General features: G+C 51.8%; 1 protein-coding gene across 1 annotated transcript in view; it reads right to left on the bottom strand.

Moving 5' to 3' along the window:
* Tbc1d16 (TBC1 domain family member 16) overlaps positions 1-26,015 on the bottom strand; it is an 84,643-nt gene that overhangs the window by 48,216 nt on the left and 10,412 nt on the right. The window contains 3 exon segments of the mRNA XM_052757698.1: positions 18,416-19,016; positions 20,192-20,303; positions 20,305-20,428. Of these exon segments, the coding sequence (XP_052613658.1) occupies positions 18,416-19,016; positions 20,192-20,303; positions 20,305-20,370 (779 nt within the window). The 5' untranslated portion in view covers positions 20,371-20,428.

Genomic DNA, 26,015 nt, shown 5'->3' with positions numbered 1-26,015 from the left:
CAGGGAGACTAATGGATGGGGATCCATGCTGGTCACAGAGCCTCACCTGCAAGGGATGCTGAGGTCCATCTTTTCCTCATCTCCCAAGAGAGAAGTCTGTGACCCAAATAAAGTAGTGGCCTTTGGAACTGCAAGCCCCTGAAGCCCCTTGGGCAGGGGACTGTCTCCTGACACCTGCCTCAGCATGGTTGCTAGGCTCAGAGGGAGACTGAGCTACCAAAAATAATCCTTGCTGTGTTTAAATTTTAAAGAAGGCGGATCCTGATGCCTTCACCATCTACCCGTGATGCCCACTTCAGAGTCGTACTTCTGTACGTCCCAGCCTCACTCCACCCTGGATTCACATGGCTGCTTCCTCCGGTGAACGACAGCACTCAGCCTCACTCTTCTCACAGCGTTCCCCGTCTGCTGTCCCACACCCCAGCCCTCCCTCAGCAGGGGTTTCTGGCTTGAGAGCTGCCCAGCAGAAACCAGATTTCTTTTTTTTTTTTTTTTTTTTTTTTTTTTTTGGTTTTTCGAGACAGGGTTTCTCTGTGTAGCTTTGCGCCTTTTCCTGGAACTCACTTGGTAGCCCAGGCTGGCCTCGAACTCACAGAGATCCGCCTGGCTCTGCCTCCCGAGTGCTGGGATTAAAGGCGTGCGCCACCACCGCCCGGCTGAAACCAGATTTCTTAAGGGTTGGAAACCCATGTCTAAAAACCACTGAAGAAGATGCAACAGAGGCGAGGTGTTTAGCTCCTGAGGAGAGCCCCAATTTCCCTTCTCCTAGGACTCAAGGGTGGGGAAGGTGCTGGAACAGACACAAGCCCATGGGGCTCCATCAAGGACTGTACGCTCATCTCAGGCCCTGGTCCAAAGCCTCTCCCAAGGGCTGTCTCGTGGGAGGGTTTGGTGCTAGCCCCATTGCACAACGGACAGGTAGAGCTGAGACACAGCCCAAGGTTCAGCCCTAGGGCCCACCATTAGGGGCCATCTGTTTTACCCTGGGCAGCTAAGAAAGATCAAAGCCTAAAGAACACTGTGTTCAAAGAGTGAGGTATGGCTGAGTGTGGCTGGGTGACTACCTACATGGTCCCTGAAACAAGTGGGCACACTTTAGGCAAAGTGAGTGGTCAGCAGAAGTCCCGTGTCCTGTGTGCCTATGACACAGGTGCCTGGGGGACAGGAGCTGGGTCAAATAGAAGGCCCATGGGAAGGTGCCACTTGCTGAGCTGGAAAGTGAAGGCACACAGAGCTGGGGGTGGATAAGGATACCTGTACCTCAAGACAAAAGCCCCCAGATTTCTGAGGGTTTCATCATCCATGGGTTACATTACGACAGCCAGGTTGGGTCTCTGGAGGCATGGTGTGAACTCCCTGATGCCCAATGAGGTGGCACGTCATCGCCTAAGGGTGCCTGTGACCTTAGGCTGGCCTTGATGATCAGAGCTGCTGATGCAAGAGACGGACCAACAGCTGCTGGCTCCCAGGGGCAGCTCCTGCATGCAAAGCAGCAGGCCCCAGAGAGCAGTAGGGGCCCGTGCAACCAGTCAGCTAGGTTACATCAGGAACCCCAGGAGACTGTCGTGGCTGGCAAGAAGGGCAGGTTCCCAGCCCTGGCTCAGGTGCCTGGGGGCAGGGAGAGGGCACCCGTCTCTTGGGATACCGCCTCTTCAGCTCAGTCGTTCAGGACAGTCGTTTACTTCCTCCCTCCCTGACCTGGAAGTTGTCATTGAAAAGAGTTCAGCTGTTTGAGACCCTGTCACCCTTGCTGACAACAGCCTGAGTTCAGGACAAAGCTACCCATGCAATGAGTCCACCCCACACCTCTGGAACCCAGTCCCTGGGTAACACATTTGTAGGCGGCTTCTGGAATCTCAGCTCAGAGCTGGGAGGGATCAGGGTTGAAGAATTTCCTAGCGGGGGCAATACAGCCCTCTTCCTAGGAGCCATTTGGCTACTAAGGACAAAGGGAGAAAAGTCTGGCAGAGGACAGGTGTGGGGGGGGGGGTGAGGCAGGACCTCACCAGTACAGATCCAGACTGAACCAGAGGGCCCAAAGCCACTGGTAACGCAGGGCCCCTAGCCCCAGGCAAAGCTGGTCCCCCAGCAGAGACACGGGTGATTCAGGGCCCTGGGCCACAGATGGCCCAGGGCCCTAGCCATAGACAAAGAAGGCCCCTAAGCCACGGATCACAAGGAGCCCCAAGCTGAGCCACGGACATTCCAGGGTCATGAGCCACTCCTGATACCAGGAGTACAGCAAGCCTACAGTGAACTGTATTCTGAGTTCACAGGACACACAGGACACTGTGAGAAGACAGAATACGAATCTTCTTTGGGTGATCTGTATTGACCCCATACTGAACTAATACTAATCTGAATACCTGGGGAGTTTCAAAGATTCATTTTACCTGCTTCTTTTGGCTTTTAACAACATAGCAATGCGCTGTGAGATTGTGTCTCTTAGAAACGTCAAAAGCTACACCCATAAAGTCTCACCAACACGGCTATCTAATATGACCTGAACACCAAGAGACAGGCTAATGTGGAGGGTTGAGGCCTCAACCCTACACAAAGAGCTTACAGGCAACTGAGGAATACTGAGAGTGGAAGAAACAGTCTTCTCGGGGAAGGACACAGCAGCTGGTTATTCATAGCAAATGGTCAGCCCTGAAAACATACACACAAGTAACATTATACAGACTTAGCCGGTTGTATTTATATATTCAGGAACACACACACACACACACACACACACACACACACACAATTAAAGAAAAAAAGGTTATGAATTTGAATGGGGGGTAACATGGGAAGTTTTGGAGGGGGGAAAGAGAGGAGAGAAATGATGTAATTATGATCTTAAATAAAAAAGCAATGACCCACACAAGCATTCCCCACTGACGTTGAAGAAAGGTACTAAGGGACTCTGTGGGCAAAGGAATCTTTCCAACACGTGGCTCTGGGGCCACTGCCCAGCCTGAACACAAACCTTACACCTTACACCCAAGTTAACTCACATGGGCCACAGACACAAAACTGCAAAGCCGGGAAACATCTGAATGGTCTCCAGTCCCCTGCCAGAGCAGGGGTTCTAGACCAGGGGTTCTAGACTCGGCATCAACAGTGTGAGCCACAAAAGGAAACACTGATAAAGCCACACATATTCAACAAAGCCTAGTCTCTAAAATAAGCTTTAAAATGACTGAAATTCAACAGAGAATAAAACAAATGTCAATAGAACGTAAGCACTTTGGTACAGATGGATGTTTTGACAAAGAGAATGTACGGACGGCAAATGAACTTATGCAAAGATGGATGCGCCCAGTCATCCGTGATAGGAGACTGCAGGCGTCCTAGGGCGCCGCCACACCGGTCCAGATGGTTTCAATAGGCCTGCAAAGCCAGGTGTCCTAGTCTGTGCCTACAGTCCCAATGGCTACTCAAGAGGCCGAAGTAGGATTGCTCGAGTCCAGAAGTTCAAGACCAGCCTGGGCAACACAAAGAGATGGTGGGATTCAGAAAACTGCATCTTGCGTGTTCTGCCCTAACCAGGACACCTGCATCACCTCCCCCAAGCCTCAGGGGACGTCACAGAAGAGGGGTCAGAAGGGTGTAAGAGCCAGAGGGTGGGGAGGAATGCGGTGAAATGCTGTCTCTGGAACTCACAGAAGTGGCGCTTCCCTGCACGAGACCTGCACAAGATGGGGCCTGTCAGCATTTCATCATGAACAGAGGAAGGCCTCATGAGGACCACCTCATGGGTAGTAAATGGTTGCTGGGGATGGATGGGGAGAGATTTTCTTTAGTGATGTAGCCACTGATGGAGCCCATGCTCCGGTAAATAACCTCCCACCCACCACAGGATTTACTCACACAAGCAGCTCTAATTAAACTCAGTGGGTCACAAAAATCCATTTGGGTAGGATGGGACCAGTTGAGAGGAAAAGGGGAGTCAGAGGGAAGAGGATGAGAGAAGATAATGGGTAAATATGATCATCACGTAAGAGCTGGAGACACGGCTTGGCAGTTAGGAATGCGTGCTGCTCTTCCAAAGGGCCTAGGTTCTGTTCCCTGTACACTTGGCAGGCAGTTCACAGCCATCTGTAACTCCAGCTCTAGGGTATCTGAAGCCTCTGGTCTCCACAAGCATTGCACTCACAAGTGCATGAGTGTGTGTGCACACACACATACACACACACACAGAATTTTAAAATTAAAATAATAATACATCTTTTGAAAAAGAAAAATTAAAAATATACCCTATTCATGTACAAAATTGTCAAAAATAACAAATAATAAAACTGGCTCATTCATGGATTGTTGGAGGAAATATAAATAACACAGTCACGCTGTAAAACAGTTTGGCAATTTCTTATAAAACTGAAATAGATTCAACCACCTTGCTGCCCAACAGACCCACTCCCGGGAATTTATGGAGAATGAAAACCTTCAGACAAAACCTGTATACGAACATTCATAAAGGTTTTGTTTGTAACAGCCCCAAGCTGGAAGCAGTCCACCAATGTCCTGCAGTGGGTGTGGTCACACAATGGCTGTCACACCCATACTGTGAGACATACTGGCAACAAAACGGGATGTCTTACACACATCTCAACTCGAGGGTGCTTAGATGGGAAAGGGAGTGGATTCAAGGACAGAGACAAGGAGCTGGGGAAATTCCACAGAGATGTCCTCACAGTGCCCTGTGCTCTGCATCTTGTCCTGGTGGGGACATGACACACTCACAGTCATACACACACTCTTTCTCACACATACCCACTCACATACATACACAGTCACACATACTGTCACACACAGTCTCACTCACACACACTCAGTCTCTCTCTCACACAGGCACACTCCCTCTTTCTCACACTCAGTCACACACAAACATACAGTCACACGGTCTCACACATACACAGTCTCTCACAGACACACACACACAGAATTTACAGATTTACAGAGACTGTGCCTACAGCCATGGGGCACCCACAGACCAGCCTGGTCTCCTTTCCCGAACGGAGCCCGTGTAAGTGTATATGCAGAACGCCACCGTCTGGGATAGGACAAAGGGCACCCGTTATGTTTCCGCTTGGCGGTGCCTGGTCTAGACCAGGGATCAGCAAACTCCTGCCTGGGCCAAGCCAGGCTGCTGCCTGTCTGTGCAGCCCAGGAGCCAGGCAGTCACTCTCTCTCCTTCCCTTCCGTGTGTTGTGTGTGTGTGCACTCGGCGGTCAGAGGACAGCGTGTGCCAGAGTCAGCCCTTCACCATGCAGGTCCTGGGATCAAACGGGGGTCACCGGTTTGGGCGGCAGGAGCCTGTCTCACTGCTGCTGACTTTTCTTTTGTTTGGGACAGGACTCACCATGTGGCCTGTCCAGCCCCCACTTCAACACCTTCTTCCTTCAGCCTCTTGAGTGTGGGACTGCCGGTGGGCCACCAGGCCTGATTCTACAGTACAATCTTTTAAATTAATGGACTTCTTCCCTTGCTCCTATACACACTTCCTACTTGCTTGCTTGTTTGTGACAAGGTCTCACGTAGCCCAGGCTGGCCTCTAACTAGCCAAGGATGACCTTAAACTTCCGATCCTCCGGTTCTGAATGCTGGGATTTGTAGGCATGTCTCGCTACATCCGGTTTATAAAGTGCTGGAAATTAAACCCTGGGGTTTCATGAATATATCTCCAATCTAAATATTTTTAGATTTTGTTTTGTGTGTTTGCTTTGAGACAGGAGCTCACTACTGCTCTGGCTGTCCTGGAATTGGCTATGTAAACCAGGCTAGCCTTGAACTCACAGAGAGCCACCTGCTTCTGCCTTTTGAGTACTGGGATTAGAGTCATGCACCACACCCCGCTTAAGTACAAATATTTTAAATGTTGAAAAAAACTGAAAAGAATATTTCATGACTTACAAAAATCATACAAAACTCACACCTTCGTGTCTGTGGTGACGCTCACAGAGGGCACATTTGCATATTTTGGGTGGAAGCTTTCACCACACAAGGTGGCATTCAGAAATGGCAGCAGCGCCCATCTGGCACACAACGTACGAAATGCCAGCTTTCCGGCCCAACCTCCAGCCCCTGGGACAGGACGTGCTACTTCCAGTCAGTTCCCACTGTGACAGGCTGGGAGGACAAGCCCAGGCGGCAACAGAGAGCCCCCTCCCCAGCATCCAAGATTCCCCCACACTTCCGAAACAGGCACGCGTCCTTTCATCTTTTCCTCTGAAACAAGGTTCCTCTGTGCAGCCAGGCTGGCCTCCAGCTCACAGCGGTCTCTGGCCTCCGTCTCCCCGGCGCTAGGATTACAGGTGTGAGCCACTATGCCCGGCACTTGATCATTTAAAAAAAAATTCTTTTTCTTCTATGTTTATCGGTTTTATTTTGACTGCATGTTTACCTGGGCACCGCTTAAGTGTGCCTGGTGCCCATGGAGGCCAGAAGAGGACACTGGATCCCCTGGAACTGGAGTTTCAGATGGCTGTGAATCCAAATGTGGGTGCTGGGATTAACCACTAATTAATAAGTCTTTTCTCAGGCCCCAGTCACCTCTGAACACCCCAGTCACTCAGAACAAGGTCCACTTGGCTGGCCTTAGAGGCCAGCTGGGGCTGAAGTGCAAAAGACAGGTGAACAAGGGGCTCCATGAGGGGCCGGCACACACACACACACACACACACACACACACACACACACAACTGCGCCCATGAATAAACACCATGGCACGCATTATGGAGGTCAGAGGTCAACTGTCAGGAGTCAGTTCTCAACTTGGAAGGTTCAGTCAGGATCTCCTTTTGCCCTGCCCCATGTAATCCAGGCTGGCTGGCCTATGAGTTTCCAGGGAGACCTTCCTGCCTCTGCCTTCCACACACTGAGGGAACGCTGGGACTACAGATGTGCACCACTACATCTGGCTTTTTATGTGGCTTCCAGGATGGACGCTGGGTTGTCAGGGCTGCCCGGCACCTTTACCTGTTGAGCCACCTCCTCAGCGCCTTTTAATTTTTAAGTTCAGAGTTAGTGTCAGGCCAGTAACTCAACCAGTGACCTTTTTGAGTGACCTTCTCCAAAACTGGACAAGAACAGGATCTCCAGTTTTGTCCTAGCCATTGACACTGATGCCCACGGAGCACGGGGAAGGTTGAACGGTATTCAAATCCCTGTCCACCCGAAACCTCCCTGGTAGCCTTACGAGACGGCGGTGCCCAGCAGGTGCAGTTGGGTTCAGCTCACGGTGTGCTGACTGGGGAGGCTCTAATCCAACGCCTTTATCAGAAGAGGATGAACACAGTCAGGGCAGGGTCACGTGGAGACAAAGGCTGAGGCTGGAGCCCCAGGAACTAGACAGACGGACTCCGCCCTTGCAGTCACTTTGACCTTGGAGCTCTGTCCATCAGACCGTGAAAGGATTGTCTTTCTCTAGTCATAAAGTGGCTGGCGTATGGTTCTTTGTCATGATGGCCCTGGGACACTAAACTCTTGAGCAGATGACAGCAGGCTGTTGGGCATATTAAAGGTGCTACCTGCAAGCCTGGTCACCATGGCAACAGTGAGTACCTGCCCACTGTGCTGGGCAGCGCTCTGCATGTACCACACACTCTCACCAAGGCTCCAGTTCACAGGGGGAGACTGAGGCTAGTTGAGAACCTTGCTGAAGTCACACTGGGTATTGTGGATGAAGTGTAGGTCACACCTGGGTATCTGGCTACAAAATGTACCCGGCTGCAGCTCTGCTGGGTCCCTGGCCCCAGTCCACGGCTCCTCCCATTGTCATGTGTAAGCCAAACACATGTGCACAGTGGCACATGGAAGGGCTGGGCACTGTTGAGACCCAATCCAGATTCCTTGGCAATGCCTCCAAGTTCCTGGAGTGGGTGGCAGCCAAAGCCCGCTAATGAGCAGGAAGTTGAGGGGCAGCCAGCTACGGAGGGCCCGGCTTGCTGCCTGGGCATCCTCTGCTTCCTGGCCCAGCAGTGGGACCTCCCTTGGCTGTTTCTGGATATCCCCAGGGGTCTCCCGGCCAGTCCATGGCACTCGGACCTGCTGCTCTCCTCCCTGAAGCTCCTGGGGGACCCCTGAATGGCTACCTTCCAAGCAGGAGGTGCAGGTGGGGACAGCCACCTCGACTGGAGGCGGGTTGGGGAGGGATAGCCTCTGCAAAGAGCCTGCCAAGTGCTACAGAAACATACGGCGAGATGAGTCTTACGGCAGCACAGAACAGATTGCGGAGTGTCGAGCGAGGGGATGTTTTAAAGAAATAAATCTCAGCTCCGGGCTGCAGAAGCGCAAACAAGCCCAAACAACAGCTCCCAGAAGCAGCAGCCTCCTGCGCCAGGCTGCTGAAGGGGTGTGTGGGTCTTCCCAGGGTTTTCCGAAAGGCGGGGTGGCAGGCATCTCAAACACCTGGAATGGCCCACAGCAGGGCTCAGAAAGATCCATCCTTTCCAGGTACCTCTCAAGGGTCCTGGCTGCTACCTTCCCGCAGCCTCTGTAGGATTCTGCCTCCCTGACACCAGCAGGGGGCAGCACCCATGGACCGGTCTCCAGCACCTGACCCCAACCCATTCCTCCCTGGTCTTCACTGTGACTGAATGACCTCCTAGACACCCACATGCCACCAAGCCCCGCCCCTCACCCTGACATCTCACTTCTCGCCAGTCCTCTCCTGCCGCTGAACCTCTCTACTTGCCCTTTATTCCCTGGCTGACCCTCTGTTCCCCTCTCAGTCTTCTCAGAACACTGTCACGGGCTGGGCAGCTTCTGAGGGGGAACCGAGGGGCAGGGAGGGGCGGGGCGGGGGCTGGCCAAGGCCGCTCCTGTGGTGTCCCTTCTCCCTTGCTCACCTCGGGAGGATGCCCACTTGTCCTTGGGCAAGCAACCGGGGGCTGGAGAGGCGGGTGGGAACCAGGAAGCTTTGTGGCAGCACCCAGGCACCCACACTTCTAGGCTCAACCTTGCTAATTCTAGAACCTTCTTGGATACTTGGATCTCTCTCAGGGCTCTTCACTTCTGTATTCTACACATGTGGGAGAAGCAGAAGCCATCGTGCCAACCATGCGCGGTAATGTCATTAATAATTCAGCCTCTGAGCTGATCCCTTGTCACAGAGACCCATTTCCTCCCAGAGGCAAAAGCACTTACTTACACCATTTATTCCACCCTGTTTGCCCTTCAAGGTGGGCTGAGCCCTCTGAGCGTGACACCTTCGGGGACGTCCATCCCAACAGCTGCTCCAGGCTCCACACATGGTTTCCTGGAAACCTGTCTCTCCAGGAAAGCAGCCATTTCATGGAGGAGGTCCCTTATTGCTTGTTCATGATGCCGCTATCCTTTTCCCTTTTTTTTTCCAACAGAGAGTCTTGTGGGCCTGTTCTGTGATGGGAGGGTAAGTCCAACTCCAGGGCCTACTCTTGTCCCCAGAGGACTGTCTAGACCTGTGTCTAGTCACACATGTGGCCATTAGAATTTAAACCTGATAAACATTAAAAAACCGAAAAGTTTCAGTTGAAGACCACTGGGTTGCATGATGTTAGGGCAGGCACCCTGCAGACCAGTCCTCATCCTTATCCCTGAAGCTACAAGGAGATTCACAGGGTTTTCAAGACCCTATGGACAGGAACCAGAGAGGCTCAGCAGTGACAAGCACTGACTGCTCTTCCAAAGGACCCGAGTTTGGTCCAGCACCCACATCAGGTGGCTCATAACCATCTGTAACTCTCATGCCCTCTTCTGGTCTCGAAGGGCACCTACACGCCCACAGCAAACACACACACACACAGTCTAAATTAAGATCCTACAGACAAGCCAAGTGTGATGATGAATCCCTGCAATCCCAGTACAGGAGATGAAGAGACAGGAGGGTCAGAAATTCAAGGCCAGTCTGCACAAATGAGACTCAGAAAAAACAAAACAAAAAGAAATGATGGGACAAGGACCTGAGTTTGATGCCCAGCACCCATTTAAAAAGTTGGGAACCTTAATCTCAGCCCCGACAAGACCAGGGCAGGAGGACCCTGGGGCTTGCAGGATAGCCTGTCTGGCTGAATGAGATAGTTCCCAGTTCAGTGAGAGACGCTGTCTCAAATAACTGAGGTGGCCTCCACACGCATGCATGTGTACCCCACACAGGTACACCCATACACAACTATCTTACTAATGAATCACCTACGCAGGAAACCATTTCTGAAGTCTCCTGAAAAAGACAAATAAAACCCCTCCTACATGCCCCCTCCAGGGGCAAAGTGTCTTCCACCTGTGGGTGGCTGAGGCTTCAGCAGGAAAGAGAGTGTGTCCCAGCTGGAAGGAATGAGACTGGAACACGGGGAGGCTGCTTGGAATGGAAATGCCCAGAAACATTAGAGAAGGGGGAGGTGGCAGGCGGACCTTCCACAGCACCCCTGCGCAAGCTCTCACCCACCTGAGGCTGAGCTAGGCTTGCCTGGGCCTCGGGTAAGCCAGCAGGGACACAGAGCCACAGGAAGAGGCTGCCATCCTGCAGGGGACTCAAGGACTGAGGCCACCACATCTGTCTCTCACCTAAACACCAATCCTTCCCTGGGGCCCACACCCTGGGAATATGTACCAAGAATAACAGAAGGACCTGTTGAGAGAGAACGTGGCTGTCATTGCCCCTAGAGAGAAGACTCAGATGTGATCCTGGGAACTAAAAGTGGCAGGCCATCAGCATCTGGCGACACTGTCAGAAGGCTGGGCTGTTTTTTATACTAAAAAAATTTTTTTTAGATTTTATTTTTATATGTATGTCTTGTCTGTATGTATGTATGTGCACCAAACACGTCTGGAGCTCTTGGAGGTCAGAAGATCGCGTTAGACACCCTGGAACTGGAGTTAGATGATTGTGAACCACCATGTGGGTAGTGGAAACTGAATTCTGTTCCTCTGCAAAAGTGCTCCTAACTGCTGAGCCGTCTCCAGCCTCTAGGTTATCTGTTCGTTTTGAAACAAGATCTCACATGTATCTCTGGTTTTCCTGGAACCCTATGTAGGTCAGGCTGGCCTCTGAACTCACAGAGATCTACCTACTGCTGTCTCCAAGTGCTGTGTGTGTGCGCCATCACACTTGGCTTAGGGCTACCTATTTTTTAAAAATTGGTTTTCTTTCTAAGATTAATATAATCACAAAATAAGGTGTGTAAAAATAAAAACTGCCTCATAACCGCCCTGCACTTACACAATGGCCTACTTTGTCCTGACCTGGCTATCCACCACGGTGGCCGCGAACCACAGGTGCCATTTAAATCAATACTACTCAATACATACAACTAAATGCTCAGCTGGTAGAATGCTGTCTCATTTGCAGGAAGCCCTGGGTTCCATCCCCAACACCCAATACACAGGCAGAGTAGAAACGACGCTGCTGTAATCCCAGGAGGCTGACGCAGGTTTGGGACTCCAAGGTCATCCTTGACTAGTGAGTTCAAAGTTAGCCTGGCCTACATGAGACTCGACTCTAAATAAATTAAATAAATAGATAAGGGTTCTTGGCCGGGTATGCCCTCTTTCAGAGGTTCACAGGCTTGTGGCCTGAAACACAACGCTGTTGGCCAGCACTGATCTGGACTGTTCTCCATGGCTGGAGTCCTGGAGACACACTGAACAGCCCCCACTGATGCCTCAGCCATGCATCAGTCATCCCTGGTGCTTTCTGGTGTGCAAGTGTGTGTATGTGTTTGCACACGTATGTGGAAGCCAGGGCTCACCCTTGGGTATCATGTGAATGGCTGTTCTACCTGCATGTCTGTCCACCACTTCAGGATCTGGTACCCACGGGGTGGGGGTGGGGGGCAGAAGAGTTCACTGGATCCCCTGAAACTGAGTTACAGATGGTTGTGAACCACCATGTGGATGGTGAGACTTGAACCCCAGATCTCCGAAAAAGCGACCAACTGGTGCTCTTAACCACGGAGTCTTTGCTCCAGAACCACCCTGCTTTTGTTGTTGTTGTTGTTGTTTGGTTGTTTAATTTTGATTTGGTTTTAGACAGGGTCTCTGGCTGGCTAGTGAGCCCCCAGGAATCCTCCCAATTCTGCCTTGTGAGTGCTGGGATCACAGGCACATGCCCTCACATGGCTCTGTACATGGTGCTGGGGCTGAGCTCGGGTCTCCATGCTTGTGACTGATCTGTCCATCACCTCCATCCCACCGTTTCTGAGTTGCTGGGAATCTCCATGCAGCATCACAGGCCACCCCAATGTGGCTGATTATGGTGATATATTGTGCACCCTAATAAACTTGTCTGAGGATCAGAGGACAGAGCCAGCCACTAAATTAGACATAGAGTCCCAGACAGTGGTGGCACACACCCTTAATCCTATCACTTGGGAAGCAGAGATCTGTCTGGATCTCTGTGAGTTCAAAGCCACACTGGAAACAGCCAGGCAGTGGTGGCACACATCTTTAATCCCAGTACTGGGAAGCACACACACCTTTAATCTCAGGAAATGGTGTCTGGGCAGAGAAAGGTATATAAGACGTGAGGAAACAGGAACTCACTCTCTTTAGGTTGAGGATTTCATAGAGGTAAGAACTAGTGGCTGGCTGTTCTGCTTCTCTGATCTTTCAGCTTTCACCCTGATATCTGGCTCTGGGTTTTTTATTAAAAGACCATCTAAGATTCGAATAACAGTTGATTCTTTTGCTTCATGCTGCAGGGCTGGGAGAAGCAGGGAGGGTGTCACAGACCCTGTGGGAAGGCAGACGACAGTTAGGAGCACTCACTAGTGGGGTCAGCCAATAGTCCTAGTCCGGAAGCTAAGGCCCAGGTATTTGCTCCTTCTCTCCGGCAGGTATGTGGGCCCATTCCTTGTTTCCTTAGACATCTATGTGTACTTTCCTCTTTCTCAAACTTGGGTTGTTTCTTAGGACACTTTCCATACAGGGCATTTGGACCTGGACAGAACAAGCTGAGTGTCTGTGGTTACTCTCCATCCCCAGTGCAAGGCCAGCTCACACGAGCCAGCCACACGCTCACACCAGCTGGCTCTGCAGACTGGACCCATTCCTCTAGGCAGTGTAAGAGGGGGCACAGGGGAGCTGGAGAGATGGGTCAGTGGTTAAGAGCTCCAACTGCTCTTCCAGAGGTCCTGAGTTCAATTCCCAGCACCCACATGGTGGCTCACAACCATCCGTAACGAGATCTGGTGCCCTCCTCTGGCCTGCAGGGATACATGCAGGCAGAACACTGTATACATAATAAATAAATAAATAAAAATAAATAAATAAATAAATAAATCTTTAAAAAAAAAAAAAGAGGGGGCACAATGTCCACTGACTGCAGCGTCATCTTCCACACCATCAGGGCTGAGGCTGTGTTTCTTGACAACTTGGAAGGGACAGAAGGGTAGGGGGAGACTAAGGCCACCCGAACCCAGGCCCTGTGAGCCAAGTCCCAGGCATCCACTCTCAAGAAGGCCTTGAATCAACAGGTTATGGGTTCCAGGCTATCACTGTGACATGGGAGGAGAATCAAGAGGGAGACCTCAGGGCTTGGTACATGGCTGGGCTTTCTGAGAAACGGGCCCTACCTGGCTATATGCCAGAGGCAGAAGATAAATGTAGACAGCCCAAGGGATCCTGGCATGCTTTTAACCACTTGGGCTTTCTGCCAGCTTCCCACCAAGTAATGAAATGGAGAGGGACATGACTGCCATGCCAGTCTGTCTTCCTTCTGGTCCACCCCATGCCAGCTACTCTGTCTGCACAGGTTATTCTTCAGTTCTGCCACCAGAGGGAACCCGTGAGCCAGATTACCTGCCCTGGCCTGGCCTGGCCTCCCCAGGGACTCAATTCCCTTGATTCCAGGAGCAGAACAAGAGGGTGCACTCAGGTGCTAGGAGCTGAGTCCCTGCCCGGTACCCAGGGCTCTGGATTTCATCCCCGACACTCTCTCTGCCCAGTACACAGGACCTGCTCTCCCACTGGGCCCCTCCACAGCTAAGGTTCTCAAGGCTGCTGTAAATACAAACTCCTTGGGGAGTTCAAAATATAACGATGAACTGGACCTGGAAGCCTAGGCCTGTCATCCCAGCTACTCGGGAGCTGAGGCACGAGGATAACAAGTTCAAGGCTTGCCTGAACTACAGTGTGAGTTCAAAGTCAGGCTGGACCACTTAGCAAGAATTTATCTGAAAAAGGAAAAAAGAGTCTGAGGGCATATCTCAGTGGTGAGATGGCCCTGAGTTCAATCCTCTGTGCTGCAAAAATGGGCCAGGGGCTGGGGATGTAACTCAGATGATAGAGTGCCTGCCTAGCATGCATGAGGGATTGGATCCCTAGCACAGAATAAACCCGGCATGGTCAGCACACAGTAAGAGGATCAGAAGTCAAGGTTATCCTTAGCTACGTTCAAGGCCAGCCTGGGCTACATGAGACTCTGTAGAATAAAGGATTAAATAGTCTGGGTGAGGCTAGAGCATCAGGGGACTCCCAGGCTGGGCATGCTGGTCCTCAGAGTTCATAGAACCAATCAGAGGAACCAACATGGCACTGGACACAAGGAATAAAACAAACTGTGCTGGGAAACACAGATCCCAGGGCCCAACCACTTCCAGAATCTTCTGCTCAAACAAAAGCTCCCATCATGCTCAGCAACGGCTCACAGGTTGGGGTTTGGAAGCCACACCCTCAGCTGTGCTGTGCTGTAGCGGAATCTTTAAAAGGTGGGGCCTAGCACATGGGGGCGTGGCCTGAGAAAGAATTACCATAGTTCTGTCCCCACCTCTGGAGGGTTTGTTATGAAAAAGCTAGCCAGCCCCTCTCTGTGAGCTGGCCTCCTATCTTTAAGGACAACTTTAGTATCACATGACTGAACCAGCAGGGTCTCACTAGAGACCAGAGATGGACCTGCAGCTCCTCCACCAGGCTTGGGCTTTCGACCTCTAAAACGGTGACTGACATCTGCCTTTTATTTGTATTTATTATTTTATGAATGCTTTGCCTGCATGTATATATGTGTACCATGTCTGTGCCTGGCACTCACAGAGGTTTAAAAAGGTCACTGGATTGCCTGGAACTGGAGTTGTGGATGGTTGTGAGCCACCATATGGGTGCTGGGAACTGAATCTGGCCCTTTGTGAGAGTAACAAGCACCCTTAACCACTGAGCCACCTCTCCAGCCCATTTTTACATGTGTGTATTTATTTACATTTAAAATAAATGAGAGAGGGAGAGCGCGTGCACGCCGGGGGTCAGAGGACAACTTTGGAGAGTTCTCTCCTTCCATCATGTAGGTTCTGGAGACTGAACTCAGGTCACCAAGCTTGGCAGTAAGAGCCTTCACCTGCTACGTCATCCCAAAGGCCCCGTCTTCCTTTCTTTATGAGTATTCAGCCCAGGCATTTTGTTACAGCAACAGAAACTGGACTAACAATGAACGACAGCCAAAATACACGGACACAGCACAAAGGCCGGGTGTCGCAAACCTACCGGGCGCCACAGCAGACACCAGGGACAGGCAGTGCTAAGGCAGCAGCCACACTGCTAAGGCATGGTGTGCATCATGAGGAGGGCAGGGGAGAAGTGAGCACTCCCAGAACCAGCCTCTGTAGGAGGACAGCACCCAGCCTTGACCTCACACCAACCAGTCCTGAGGAGGGGCTCTGAGCTGCATCTCACCCCTATGAGGCAGCTACTCTTCAGATGCCCAAGACCCCACAGCCAGGAGTAAAGCCAGGGTCTGACGATGACTTGTGGGCTCCAAAGTTACTGCTCACTGCCAACCAAAGACCGGGCATGTAGCCTGAGGGTGAGATCCAGGCTCCAGGGAGAGGGCACAGAAGATGAAGGTGAGGGGTGCCCCTTCTGCCTGTGGGGAATGGAGGTGGACCCTCAAAAGCCAGACGCAAGAGCACCCTGGAGCTGAGGCTCACAGTGGTCAGGAGTAGGGAAGGCTTGGGGACACAAGAACCCAGAATACTGAGAGCCACTGCACTTGAGGGCTCCAGTGAAGACATGAAGTGCATATTATGGTCTGTACCTTATAATGGAGAGGCAGGGGCCCCTGGAAGATAAGCTTGCCCCAGGTCCATGCCAAGCAGGGAGCCACAGCTCAGTGGCAGACTGTGCCCTGATTCCTGGATCCCAGTTCCTCCCAGGATGGGACAGCTGGACAGAGAGCAAGTTCGGCTCTGTCCGTCCTCAGCCACGGACTGTAGGCTACGGATAAGGAAAGGCAAGGCCATTGCTATCTCAGCTTGGCACTGGGTGTAGCAACCCTGGAAAGCAACACTGCATTGCTGCTGTGGCACCACCAGGGGGAGCTCCCAAGTCTGCCCAGTGCAGGGATCCTGAAGGTTTCTTGGTCAGATCCTGGCTCAGTGAACCCCAGCAGGTCTGGAATGCCCATTAAGGCTGACTGTTTCCTTCTATCTGAATTCTCAAATACCAAGATAAATGTTATCTATCCCTCTTAGGCGTTAGTGGACCGTGTCCTATCCAAGAGGTAAAATCAGAGTAGAATCCATCTGGAATTCCTAACTGCTGGAGCCAGCAAGGCACTGTGTCCCTCTGCTCTGTCCTCTGCTGACTGGTGCATCACAGCATCTGTCATGATGGTGCTCCAGCCCTGCTGTCTCCATGAGGTTCCAGTCTGGCTGGCTGGTGACCTACAGCAAGCCACTGACCCGTGAGCCTCCCTCCCTTCCCCAAATACAGGGGGCGGCAGCAGGACCTATCTCACAGCGTAGGCATGCATAATCCAGAGCCAACTGATCCTAATGCCCCCATCACTACAGCACTGATGTTCACCGCAATCCCTGCTCACTCATGAGCTCAGTCATTAATAACTACTCTCTGGCTAGCCCAGGCCCTCACCACTATCATTTATTATCAGCATTTTATCTAAATCTAATGAGATGCAGGCCTTGTCTGGGATACAGGAGACGCTGGAGTCAGATGTGTTCACCCTTGGGTGTCCTGGGTTTGTGCAGTTACAAGAGGCATGCACCTAGCTCTGAGGACCTGTAACAGTAACAGTAACCTGTAACAGTTTCCTCTGAGACTGAAACATTCCAAGCTCCTTAAACATTCCAAGGTAAACAATTCAAAATAGCTTCAGGAAGTCCCTGAAACTGACCAGATTCACTAGGCCCCTCCCTGCCAGAGTAAACAGCAAAAGCTGAGAATCCCTCTGAGACTGACTGAGCAAGCAAAGCTGCAAAGAAGACTCAGAGGCCAGACCTGGCAGAAGCGGAAACCAGCCGAGCTGCCTGGAAGAGGTTTAGACCAACTGAGGCACCTGGATAGAACACTCTCCAACCTCTTGAGCTGCCTGCAGGCTGTGCAGCGTGCTCCAGGTTCCCATCTTTGTGAGTTGTCACTCATGCAGGGGTGGGCTTTGGTGATGCAACTGTCTTTGATCATTTCTGCTCCTGTAAGTAACCCCTCACCCACATTCCTGTAAGTAACCCTGATAAAACTCACTGGTTCACCAACATGGAGTCTGGTGATATCGGTACTTTGGTCTGTTGTGGGATCCCTATCTGGGGTGAGTAGACATGTGTGTTGTGTCTCCCCAGGAAAAGTTTCATCGAGCAACAGGACTCCAGAACCCTGAAGACAAGCCGGGCAGTGATGGCACACACCTTTAATCCCAACACTCAGGAGGCAGAGCCAGGCGGATCTCTGTGAGTTCAAGGCCAGCCTGGTCCAAAGAGCAAGATCCAGGACAGGCACCAAAACTACACAGAGAAACCCTGTCTCAAAAACAAAAACAAACAAACAAAAAAGAACCCTGAAGGCACTGGGTGACATGGTGACAGCCCTCCTTGGTCAGGAATATTACCATGGGCTGCAAGGTAAGCCAGTCCTGCCTCCTGACTTCTGAAAGTATAGCATATGTCATTCAGTTCATCATCAGCCAATTAGTCCAGGCACCCCAGCTCCCCATGTTGGGGGGGAGGGGTGAGTGAATGCCACAAACACTCTTTTGTCAAACACCCAGGACTTTTCTACCTCTGCAGCTGGCAATAGGGAGGAACCTCAGCGGGCCAGGCCATGTGTCAGCTGGGCACAGGACACAGTGCGGACAAAAGGGACCAGGCGACAGCACATGAACTCACGCACAGTACCACCCAGGCTCACCAGCATGAGTGTGCCTGGGGGCTGAGACACACCTAACACACTCCTGGCATGAGAACAGAAAAGTCCAAAGATCCTGGGAGTGGGACCTTGGTCAGAGGCCATCATAACCAGGCAGTAGTTCTGGGCAAGTGAGATCATGGAAGAGGAAGGGGTCAAGAGGATAGGGACTGGGTAAGATGAACACAGAGACACACTGTGTATCTTTCTCAGTCACCATGTGGTGGTCCTAAGCCTGAGCCTGGACCTTGTGGACCGGAGGGGTGATAAAGCCAGCACTTCCTGCAACCCAGGTCAGATCTCGGCCTCTGAATCAGGAACTCACCTGCCCTCGCTCTCCAGGAATGCAGAGCTGTTCCCCTCCGCAAGGGCCGCACTGATGGGCGAGAGGCAGAATGGTGAAGAGAAGGCGTCAGAGTCAGAGTCGAAGGAGCTATCCCTGCTCACGCCATCAGCCGACAACTCCAAGGAGCCCTCTTCCTCCACGGCCTCAGGCCGTGGCTCCCGGCCATCCTCTGTCCCATCCTGTGAGCTGACTGTAGACAGGATCCCAGAGTCACTGTGGACAGGTTGCGAAGTGGGCAGGGGCCCATCCACCTCTGGGCCCTGGGCCGCCAGTTTTTCCCCATCCTCAGATGTAGGGCTGATGTGCACAGTATCCTGGGTGTTCTGGACCACCACCAGGATGTCCTCGTCTTTGGGAATCAGGGGAGGCCTTGGCTCTGTGGGAGAGGGTTGGTAGGGGGCTCCCAGACTCGTGGTGCGCCGCCGCCGAGGGCGGGGTGCCTTGCGCACGGGGGAGCTCTCGGGGGTGATGTAGCGTAGGGCCTCCTCGTCCTGCCTCTGGATGCGAGAGTTGGGAACCCACGCCAGGATGAGGGTCGCCCCCAGCAGCTCATCTTTCTCCATGTACAAGCACAGGTACCCTGTGGGGAGTTGCAGGGCAGGCAGTCAGGGGGCTGGGCAGGTGGTATCCTAGCTACATGATCAGTTCTAAGAGGAGAGAGGCAGATGGGCAACCCAATCTTACATCAGATCCAAGATGGGCATGTGGGTAGCCCCTGGGCCTCCTTAGCCATGGCATTCCTGGTTTGTCTTTTTAAATGCAGTTTTTGAGGAAGGGATCACTTTTAAGGTTGTTTGTTCATCCATACCCAGCTCCTTGGTGGGGGGGCATCTCCCAACACAGCCCCGGCTGTTCAGAGCTATCCCAATTCGTGGGCTACGACACACCATCCCCAGCTTCCCTGATTCTGTGATTCAAAGTCCTTTATGCAACAGCCAACAACATCAACCACATACATCCCTGGGGACTCGAACTCCAGCCAAATCTCCTTGGCACACTTCTGTGTTTGGCAGAGGTTGGGAAAATCAGCTAGCTGTTCATAACAGTTGCATGAGGAGGCTGTTCCCACACCCTTGTCACAAGCCTTTGGGATAAAGATGAGACCCTAAGACATCCTTGATCTTCTGTCACAACACCACAAATCATGCACAGGACTCCCCAAGGTAGCTGTTGTTTCAGACTCATGAGTGAGTGAACCCTGCAACTCCTGAACTCAGCCTAGAACTCCACCATGTCCCCAGCCTGCTGGGATGGGGTCTAGTCCCACTGGGCCAGCTGGGACCTCATCAGAGAGGAGCCCATGTGCACATTCCCAGGAGTGCCTCGACCACTGAGCAGAGCTTATTCTCCTCAAGTCATTTAAAATGTCTTTACTGAACCTCAGCTCTGCTTCACAAACGAGTTCTGAAGTTGCTTTCTCTACCAAAGCAAAGATCCCATATTGTCCTAAGATGAGGCCCCTTAGAGTCCAAGGGAGCTCCTAGGGTGGCAGAAGGCCTCAGTGGGGAGCTGTGTCTCCCAGAACACTGACTAAAGAGAAGGCTCCATTCCTAGAGACCACAAGTGTCCCAAGAATGGCCACAGGTGACACAAAGGTCCAACAGAGTCTAGAAAGTTTCCAGAGTGTTGGTCCTTGATTCCTCAAATTGCGGAGCCCAGGGGAGGGCAAACAAAAAATGCGAATCCTTGGGAAGCTTCACCTGGTCCCTCAGGCCTTGGGCCTCCCCTCCCTGCCTTGGGTGACCCCCATCTCACCTGGGTGGTGCTCCCCAGGGCCCTGCAGCCCCTCAGGTGCGTGCACACAGACATTGTTCTTGGAGTAGATGATCTCTCCATCCAGGATGGAGGGGGACCCAACGCTGCCCCCCCGTGGTGAGGGTCAGGAGGTCCGAGGCCTTGGAGGAAGCCCGGCGAAGGAGGCGGCCCAGAGACATGGCTGAGCGCACGTTTCCATTCTCTGCGCGCTTCGGCCCAGACAGGGCTCGTCAAGACCTGCAGGGGAGAAGAGAGGAGATGTACCGGAGGTCAAGGTCAGGGACACGTGCTGGATATCAAGCTGCATGCTGCCCAGTACCCTCAGAGTTCCAGTGGCCTCTGGATCGCGCTGGCACAGGTTATCATGCAGAGCATGTGGGGCCATGCTGTGCCGCATCCCTGAGCTCAGCCTACCACAGGCCACTGCCATCTCTCCAGTTTTAAGCCTTACAACTCCACATTACTTAGGGAGCTGTATCAGCACCAGGCTTGGCTGCCAACAGCCCCCAACTGTTTGTGAAAACCAAAGAGGGGTGGAAGAGGAGGAGGAGAAGGAGGAGGAAGAGAAAGGAAAATGAAGGAAGAGGAGTTAAAGAAGGAAGAGGAGGAAAGAAGAGGAAAAAGAGGAGGAAGAAGGGGAGAAAGGCACCATTTCTCTGGCCCAGAAACTGCACAAGCCACATAAACAGTGTAACACTTTGTAGCAGCTAAGTTTGAAAAGAGGAAAAGAAACTATTGAAATTAATATTAATAAGCCACTAAATCTCAAATATGTTTAATGTATCATTAAAATGAAAAAAACGGTAATGAGACATTTTACATTCTTCAGATTTTGAGTCTGGTGTGTTGCTACAGCTGTCCCTGCCTGCCACCTGGGGTGCCCAGAGCTACCGTGGCTGTGGCTGTGGCCGTGGCCTCCACAGTGGCTGCAGAGGCATGCACAAATTCCTTCTGTGCCTTTCATCTCCATATTGCTTAGGGAGCTGCATCAGCACCAGACTTGGCTGCCAACAACCCTCAGCTGCTTCCGAAAACCAAAAACATCCTCACGTGACACTGTTTAGCCACACTGAGGATAATCAAAAGAATGTGCCGGAAGCTTGGAAGGAGATTCCAAAAGCCAGGCTGTGGCTGTGCAATGCATCCCGCTGCTGTTCGCCAAACAAGAACACAGGTTCCCAGCAATCAGAGGAACATGGGAGGGGAAAACACAGACCTCAGGGAGGCCTTCCTTCTCCTGTGTGCACTCCTGCTGCTCCCTGCCAGGGTGGCTGGGTGTGCCGGCAACCTCCCTCCTGGAATGTTCTGAGAGGCCTGGCTGCTTCTGGACAAGCCAGGGCAAATCTGCTCCACATTAGCCAGGGCCATTTACTCTGGTAAGACAATTCTTATTTTCAAAATGTATTTGCTTTTTGCCTCTTTCATCTAAATTAAACCTGCTGCCTGGTGTCTGTTTTCCATCACACTGGACGGAGGGACCCTCAGTCTGTTTCCAACTATAAAACTCCTTTTCACACTGGGAGAGGTAACATCTGCCTGTAGTTTTTGAATCTGGAAGGCCGAGGTAGGAAGATTGCGAGTTCGAGGACAGCCTGGGGCTATATACCACCACCTTGGTGGTGGTAGGCAACTCCAAGACTCAGCAGGCAAAGGCACTTGCTGCCAAGCCTGATGACCTAAGTTTGATCCCTGGGACCCACATGGTAGAGAGGATTGACTCCCAAAAGTTGTCCTCTGACCTCCACTCACCCACCATTGTGTATGCACATGCACATACATAAATGTAATAAAACTTTTTATGAAATGTCTGGGCTAGCTGGGTGGTGTTGGTGCACGCCTTTAATCCCAGCACTCGGGAGGCAGAGCCAGGCAGATCTCTGTGAGTTCGAGGCCAGCCTGGTCTACAGAGCAAGTTGCAGGACAGGCACCAAAACTACACAGAGAAACCCTGTCTCGAAAATAAAAAAAAAAAAAAAAAAACCTAGAAGGACTGGAGAGATGGCTCAGAGGTTAAGAGCACTGACTGCTCTTCCAGAGGTCCTGAGTTCAATTCTCAGCACCCACATGGTGGCTCACAACCTTCTGTAATGAGATCTGGCACCCTCTTCTGTATACATAATAAATAAATAAATCTTTTTTAAAAAATGTCTGGGCTAGGATGTCTGAGTGGTAGAACACTTGCCTAGCAAATTCTAGTTTGATCTCCAGCACTGGGGAAGAAAATAAGTCTAAGGAAGTTATGATGGGCTGGGGGTGTGGCTCAGTTGGTAGATGGGGGTGTGGCTCAGTGGGTAGATGGGGTGTGGCTCAGTGGGTAGATGGGGTGTGGCTCAGTTGGTAGATGGGGATGTGGCTCAGTGGGTAGAGTGCCTACCTAATGTGCACAAAGCCCTGGGCTCCATCCCCAGTGTTGCATAAACCCTTGTGTGGTATAGTGCAAGCCTGAAATCCCAGCAATTACTTGGGAGGTGGAGGCAGAAAGATCTGAAGTTCAAGACCAGAGTTTAAGGCTAACCTGGGATATGTGAGACCATGTCTCCAAAGAAGGAAAAGAGGAAGAGGAGGAGCGAGGGAGGGAGGGAGGGAGGAAGTTATGGAAGATATATGAAGAACACATTCCCTTAAATAGCATGATCCAAACTGTGTTTGCATCTTCTATGTCCACTCTAAAAATACAGAAATTTAAAAAAGTAAAAACCCACCCACCGGAACATTATCTTTCTTTTGGTTACATTACAAGCACACTTCCCTGGTGTTGTGGATTGAACACATGCTTGAGTTTCATGTGTTACGGTCCTAACCCCCATCTCGGCGTTCAATGTTATCTGAACAGGAAATCAAGCTATCGGGATCACTAGTGTTCAATCCAGGATGTGTAAAGCTCTCATAAAAAGAAAGAATATGGAGGCAGACCCACCTTCATAGCCGTATGGCCTGGAAGATGGGTCAAGGGGTCATTTCCCTCATGGCCTCAGAAGGAATGAACTGGCCAGCACCTTGGCCTTGTGCTTCTGGCTTCTAAAGCTATGAAGGAATAAATACTTACTGTTCAAGGGTTCTGTGGTAGTTTGAATGTATTTGGCCCCCACAAGCTGATAGGGAGTGGCACTATTAGGAGGTGTAGCTTTGTTGGAATAGATGTGGACTTGTTGGAGGAAGTGTGTCACTGTGGGGGTGGGTTCTGAGGTCTCCTTTGCTCAAGCTTCACTTAGTGTGACACTCCGTTCATTTCCTGTTGCCACTGATCAAGATGTAGAACTCTAGCTCCTTCTCCAGCACCATGTCTGCCTGAACACTGTGTGGCACCATGATGATAATGGACTGAACCTCTGAACTGTAAGCCACCCCATCAAATGTCTCCCTTTATAAGAGTTGCCGTGGTCATGTTGTCTCTTTGCAGCAATAGAAACCCAAACTAAGACATGCTCGTTCTGAGTTAATGCCTTACAGAAGCCTGGGACGGTTAACACAGTTAGAAACTGGAAATGCCAGACTCTGCCTCGTGTGTACAGCTGGGGATCACACCCAGGGCCTTGTGTGTGCTGTCGGGGATCACACCTCATGTGTGCTGTCAGGGATCACACCAGGGCCTCATGCACACAGGGCACTACTCTGCCACTTAGCTGTTATCTCCAGCCCTTATGTCCAGGCCAGGCTGGCACTGAACTCAAGTTCCTCCTGCCTCAGTGTCCTGGCTAGTTTTTGTTACCTTGACACAACCTAGAAACAGCTGGGAAGAAAGACCCTCAGTTGAGAAAATGCCTCCATCAGATTGGCCTGTAGGCAACTCTGTGGGAGCATTTTCTTGATTAATGATTGATGTGCGAGGGCCCAGCCCACGGTGGGCGGTGCCATCCCTGGCAGGTGGTCCTGGGTTGTGTAAGAAAGCAGACTGAGCAAGTCATGAGGAGCAAGTCAGTAGCAGCAACGCTCCGTGGCTTCCAGGTTCCTGTCTGAGTTGCTGTCCTGACTTTGGCAGGGATGTGGAAGTGCTGCTTTTGATCACGCTCTTTGTCACAGCCATAGAAAGCTAACTAGGACACTCAGTGCAGGGACTGCAGGCATGTGCCACCACACCGGCAATTATATTAGCTACTTTGAAGAACCTCAGTCTCAACATTTCCTGTGATTCCTCTGACTTCTTTTCTCATTCCCAGAATTCTTCCCCAGCCACAAATCCACCACACGGTTCATCTTGTATCTTGCTTTTCTTACGGGTTTAATTTTCAAGAAACCACCGTGGGTCTTTCAGAAAGCCTGCCGCACGTGGCATGGGCGTCTACCTGGGAAGGCCTGGAAGTTGACTGTCAGCCGGTCCAGAGTGAGCACTCATACTGGATTTATTACTGTCAACGTTTTATCCGGTAAATGATAAAAACAGGAAAACCAACGATAACTTCATAGTGCTGGGATTTTGGGGGCCCTTAGCTGTGGTCTGGAGACCTACATGTTCACCGTTCTCTTTGGCACCCTTCAGACATGTCTATGCTGCACACCTGAGGAACGTGTGTGTGTGTGTGTGTGTGTGTGTGTGTGTGTGTGTGTGTGTGTGTGTGCATTCACACACAGGATCCATGCATCTCACTACCAACATGTTCCAATGGTGCAGTTCAGTGAGAAGCAGGTGGCAGGGTCCACTAACCTCTCCATGCTGTCACTGTCACCCTGTGGACAGCACCATGAATGAAGAGCATGACAACACATAGCCCCACCCCCAATGAGAAACAACAGGACTCTCTGTGGGGACTGATACCCGGACTCCAGATTTTCTCCCCAGGCACTGGCTGGCATGGCATCTGGGCCTTCGCCTTCTGGTGCCTAGCAGTTCTGGGCCCACCAAACCACAGCTTGTTTCTGAGGCCTTAAGAGTAAACCTCCAGTGAGCAACCTCCCACAGGCCCAGTCCCTATGACTTCGCCAGGGAATCTCAGGCACACCCTGCTTTTGCTGCTGTGAGAGGTGACAGATGCTGTCTTGAACCTGAGCTCCATCCCAGGGCTCTTCCCTGTCCAACCAGGGCCAGAGCTGCCCGCAGGCCCACGGAAGGAGTGGGCCGAGGCGGTGCTTGCTCCCTTGCTCTCATGGGAGTCCCTCCCCAACTCCCAGCTCACACCACAGCTTTCTGCTCTGTGGTGGCTGCTCCACCCGCCACCTTGTGGTGAGGAGAGCTAGTGGGATGCACACCAGCCAGCAGAGCCCCGGACCCTGATTTGGGTGCTTGCTCTAGGGACAGTGACTTCCTGCTCAGGGCCCAAAAGCCATCCTGAGCCCAAGCTGGGGAAAACTGATGGCAGGAAGGGCAGAGAATCCCAGGGCACCCCCAGGGAAATGAGGGCTGAGCAGGGAGAGGCAAAACTCAGCAACCTGGGTGGCCAGCACCACCCAGGGGCCAGGCTAGAAAGGAGTATGGCAGTCACAGTCAAGGCTGTGGGCGGGGCTCTCCAACCTCTAGCTACCTGCAGGGAGCTTCAAGACATAGATGTGAGGTACACAGGCCACATATACCAGAGGCACACGTGTGCTGCCTGCCACATACACCACGCCCTCAAGGGCTGTTACCAGCTCTGCTCCGTTCTCCAGCTGCACAAATAATGACACACCAGCCGCTCAGGTTTCCAGCTCCATCTCAGAATGCTTGCTGACATTATCAGCTTGAAGAGTGGGGGCTGGGTGGCTCCAGGCTGCAGAAGCCTCCCCTACCCGGCAGCCCAGTCCTCATCTGTGCCCAGACAGCATTGGGTTTTCAGAGCGTGCATTCCTGGGTCGTTCCCTAGCACACTGTGGGCTCTGTAGGGTGCTGGGGCAGCTAAACAGCCACATCCCA

The sequence above is a fragment of the Peromyscus californicus genome, unplaced genomic scaffold, assembly GCF_007827085.1.
Source record: "Peromyscus californicus insignis strain IS unplaced genomic scaffold, ASM782708v3 Scaffold_3__1_contigs__length_106647218, whole genome shotgun sequence".
In the NCBI taxonomy this organism is placed as follows: domain Eukaryota; kingdom Metazoa; phylum Chordata; class Mammalia; order Rodentia; family Cricetidae; genus Peromyscus; species Peromyscus californicus.
The sequence above is the reverse complement of the archived record's forward strand: the minus strand, read 5'-3'. Positions and strand labels throughout refer to the sequence as shown.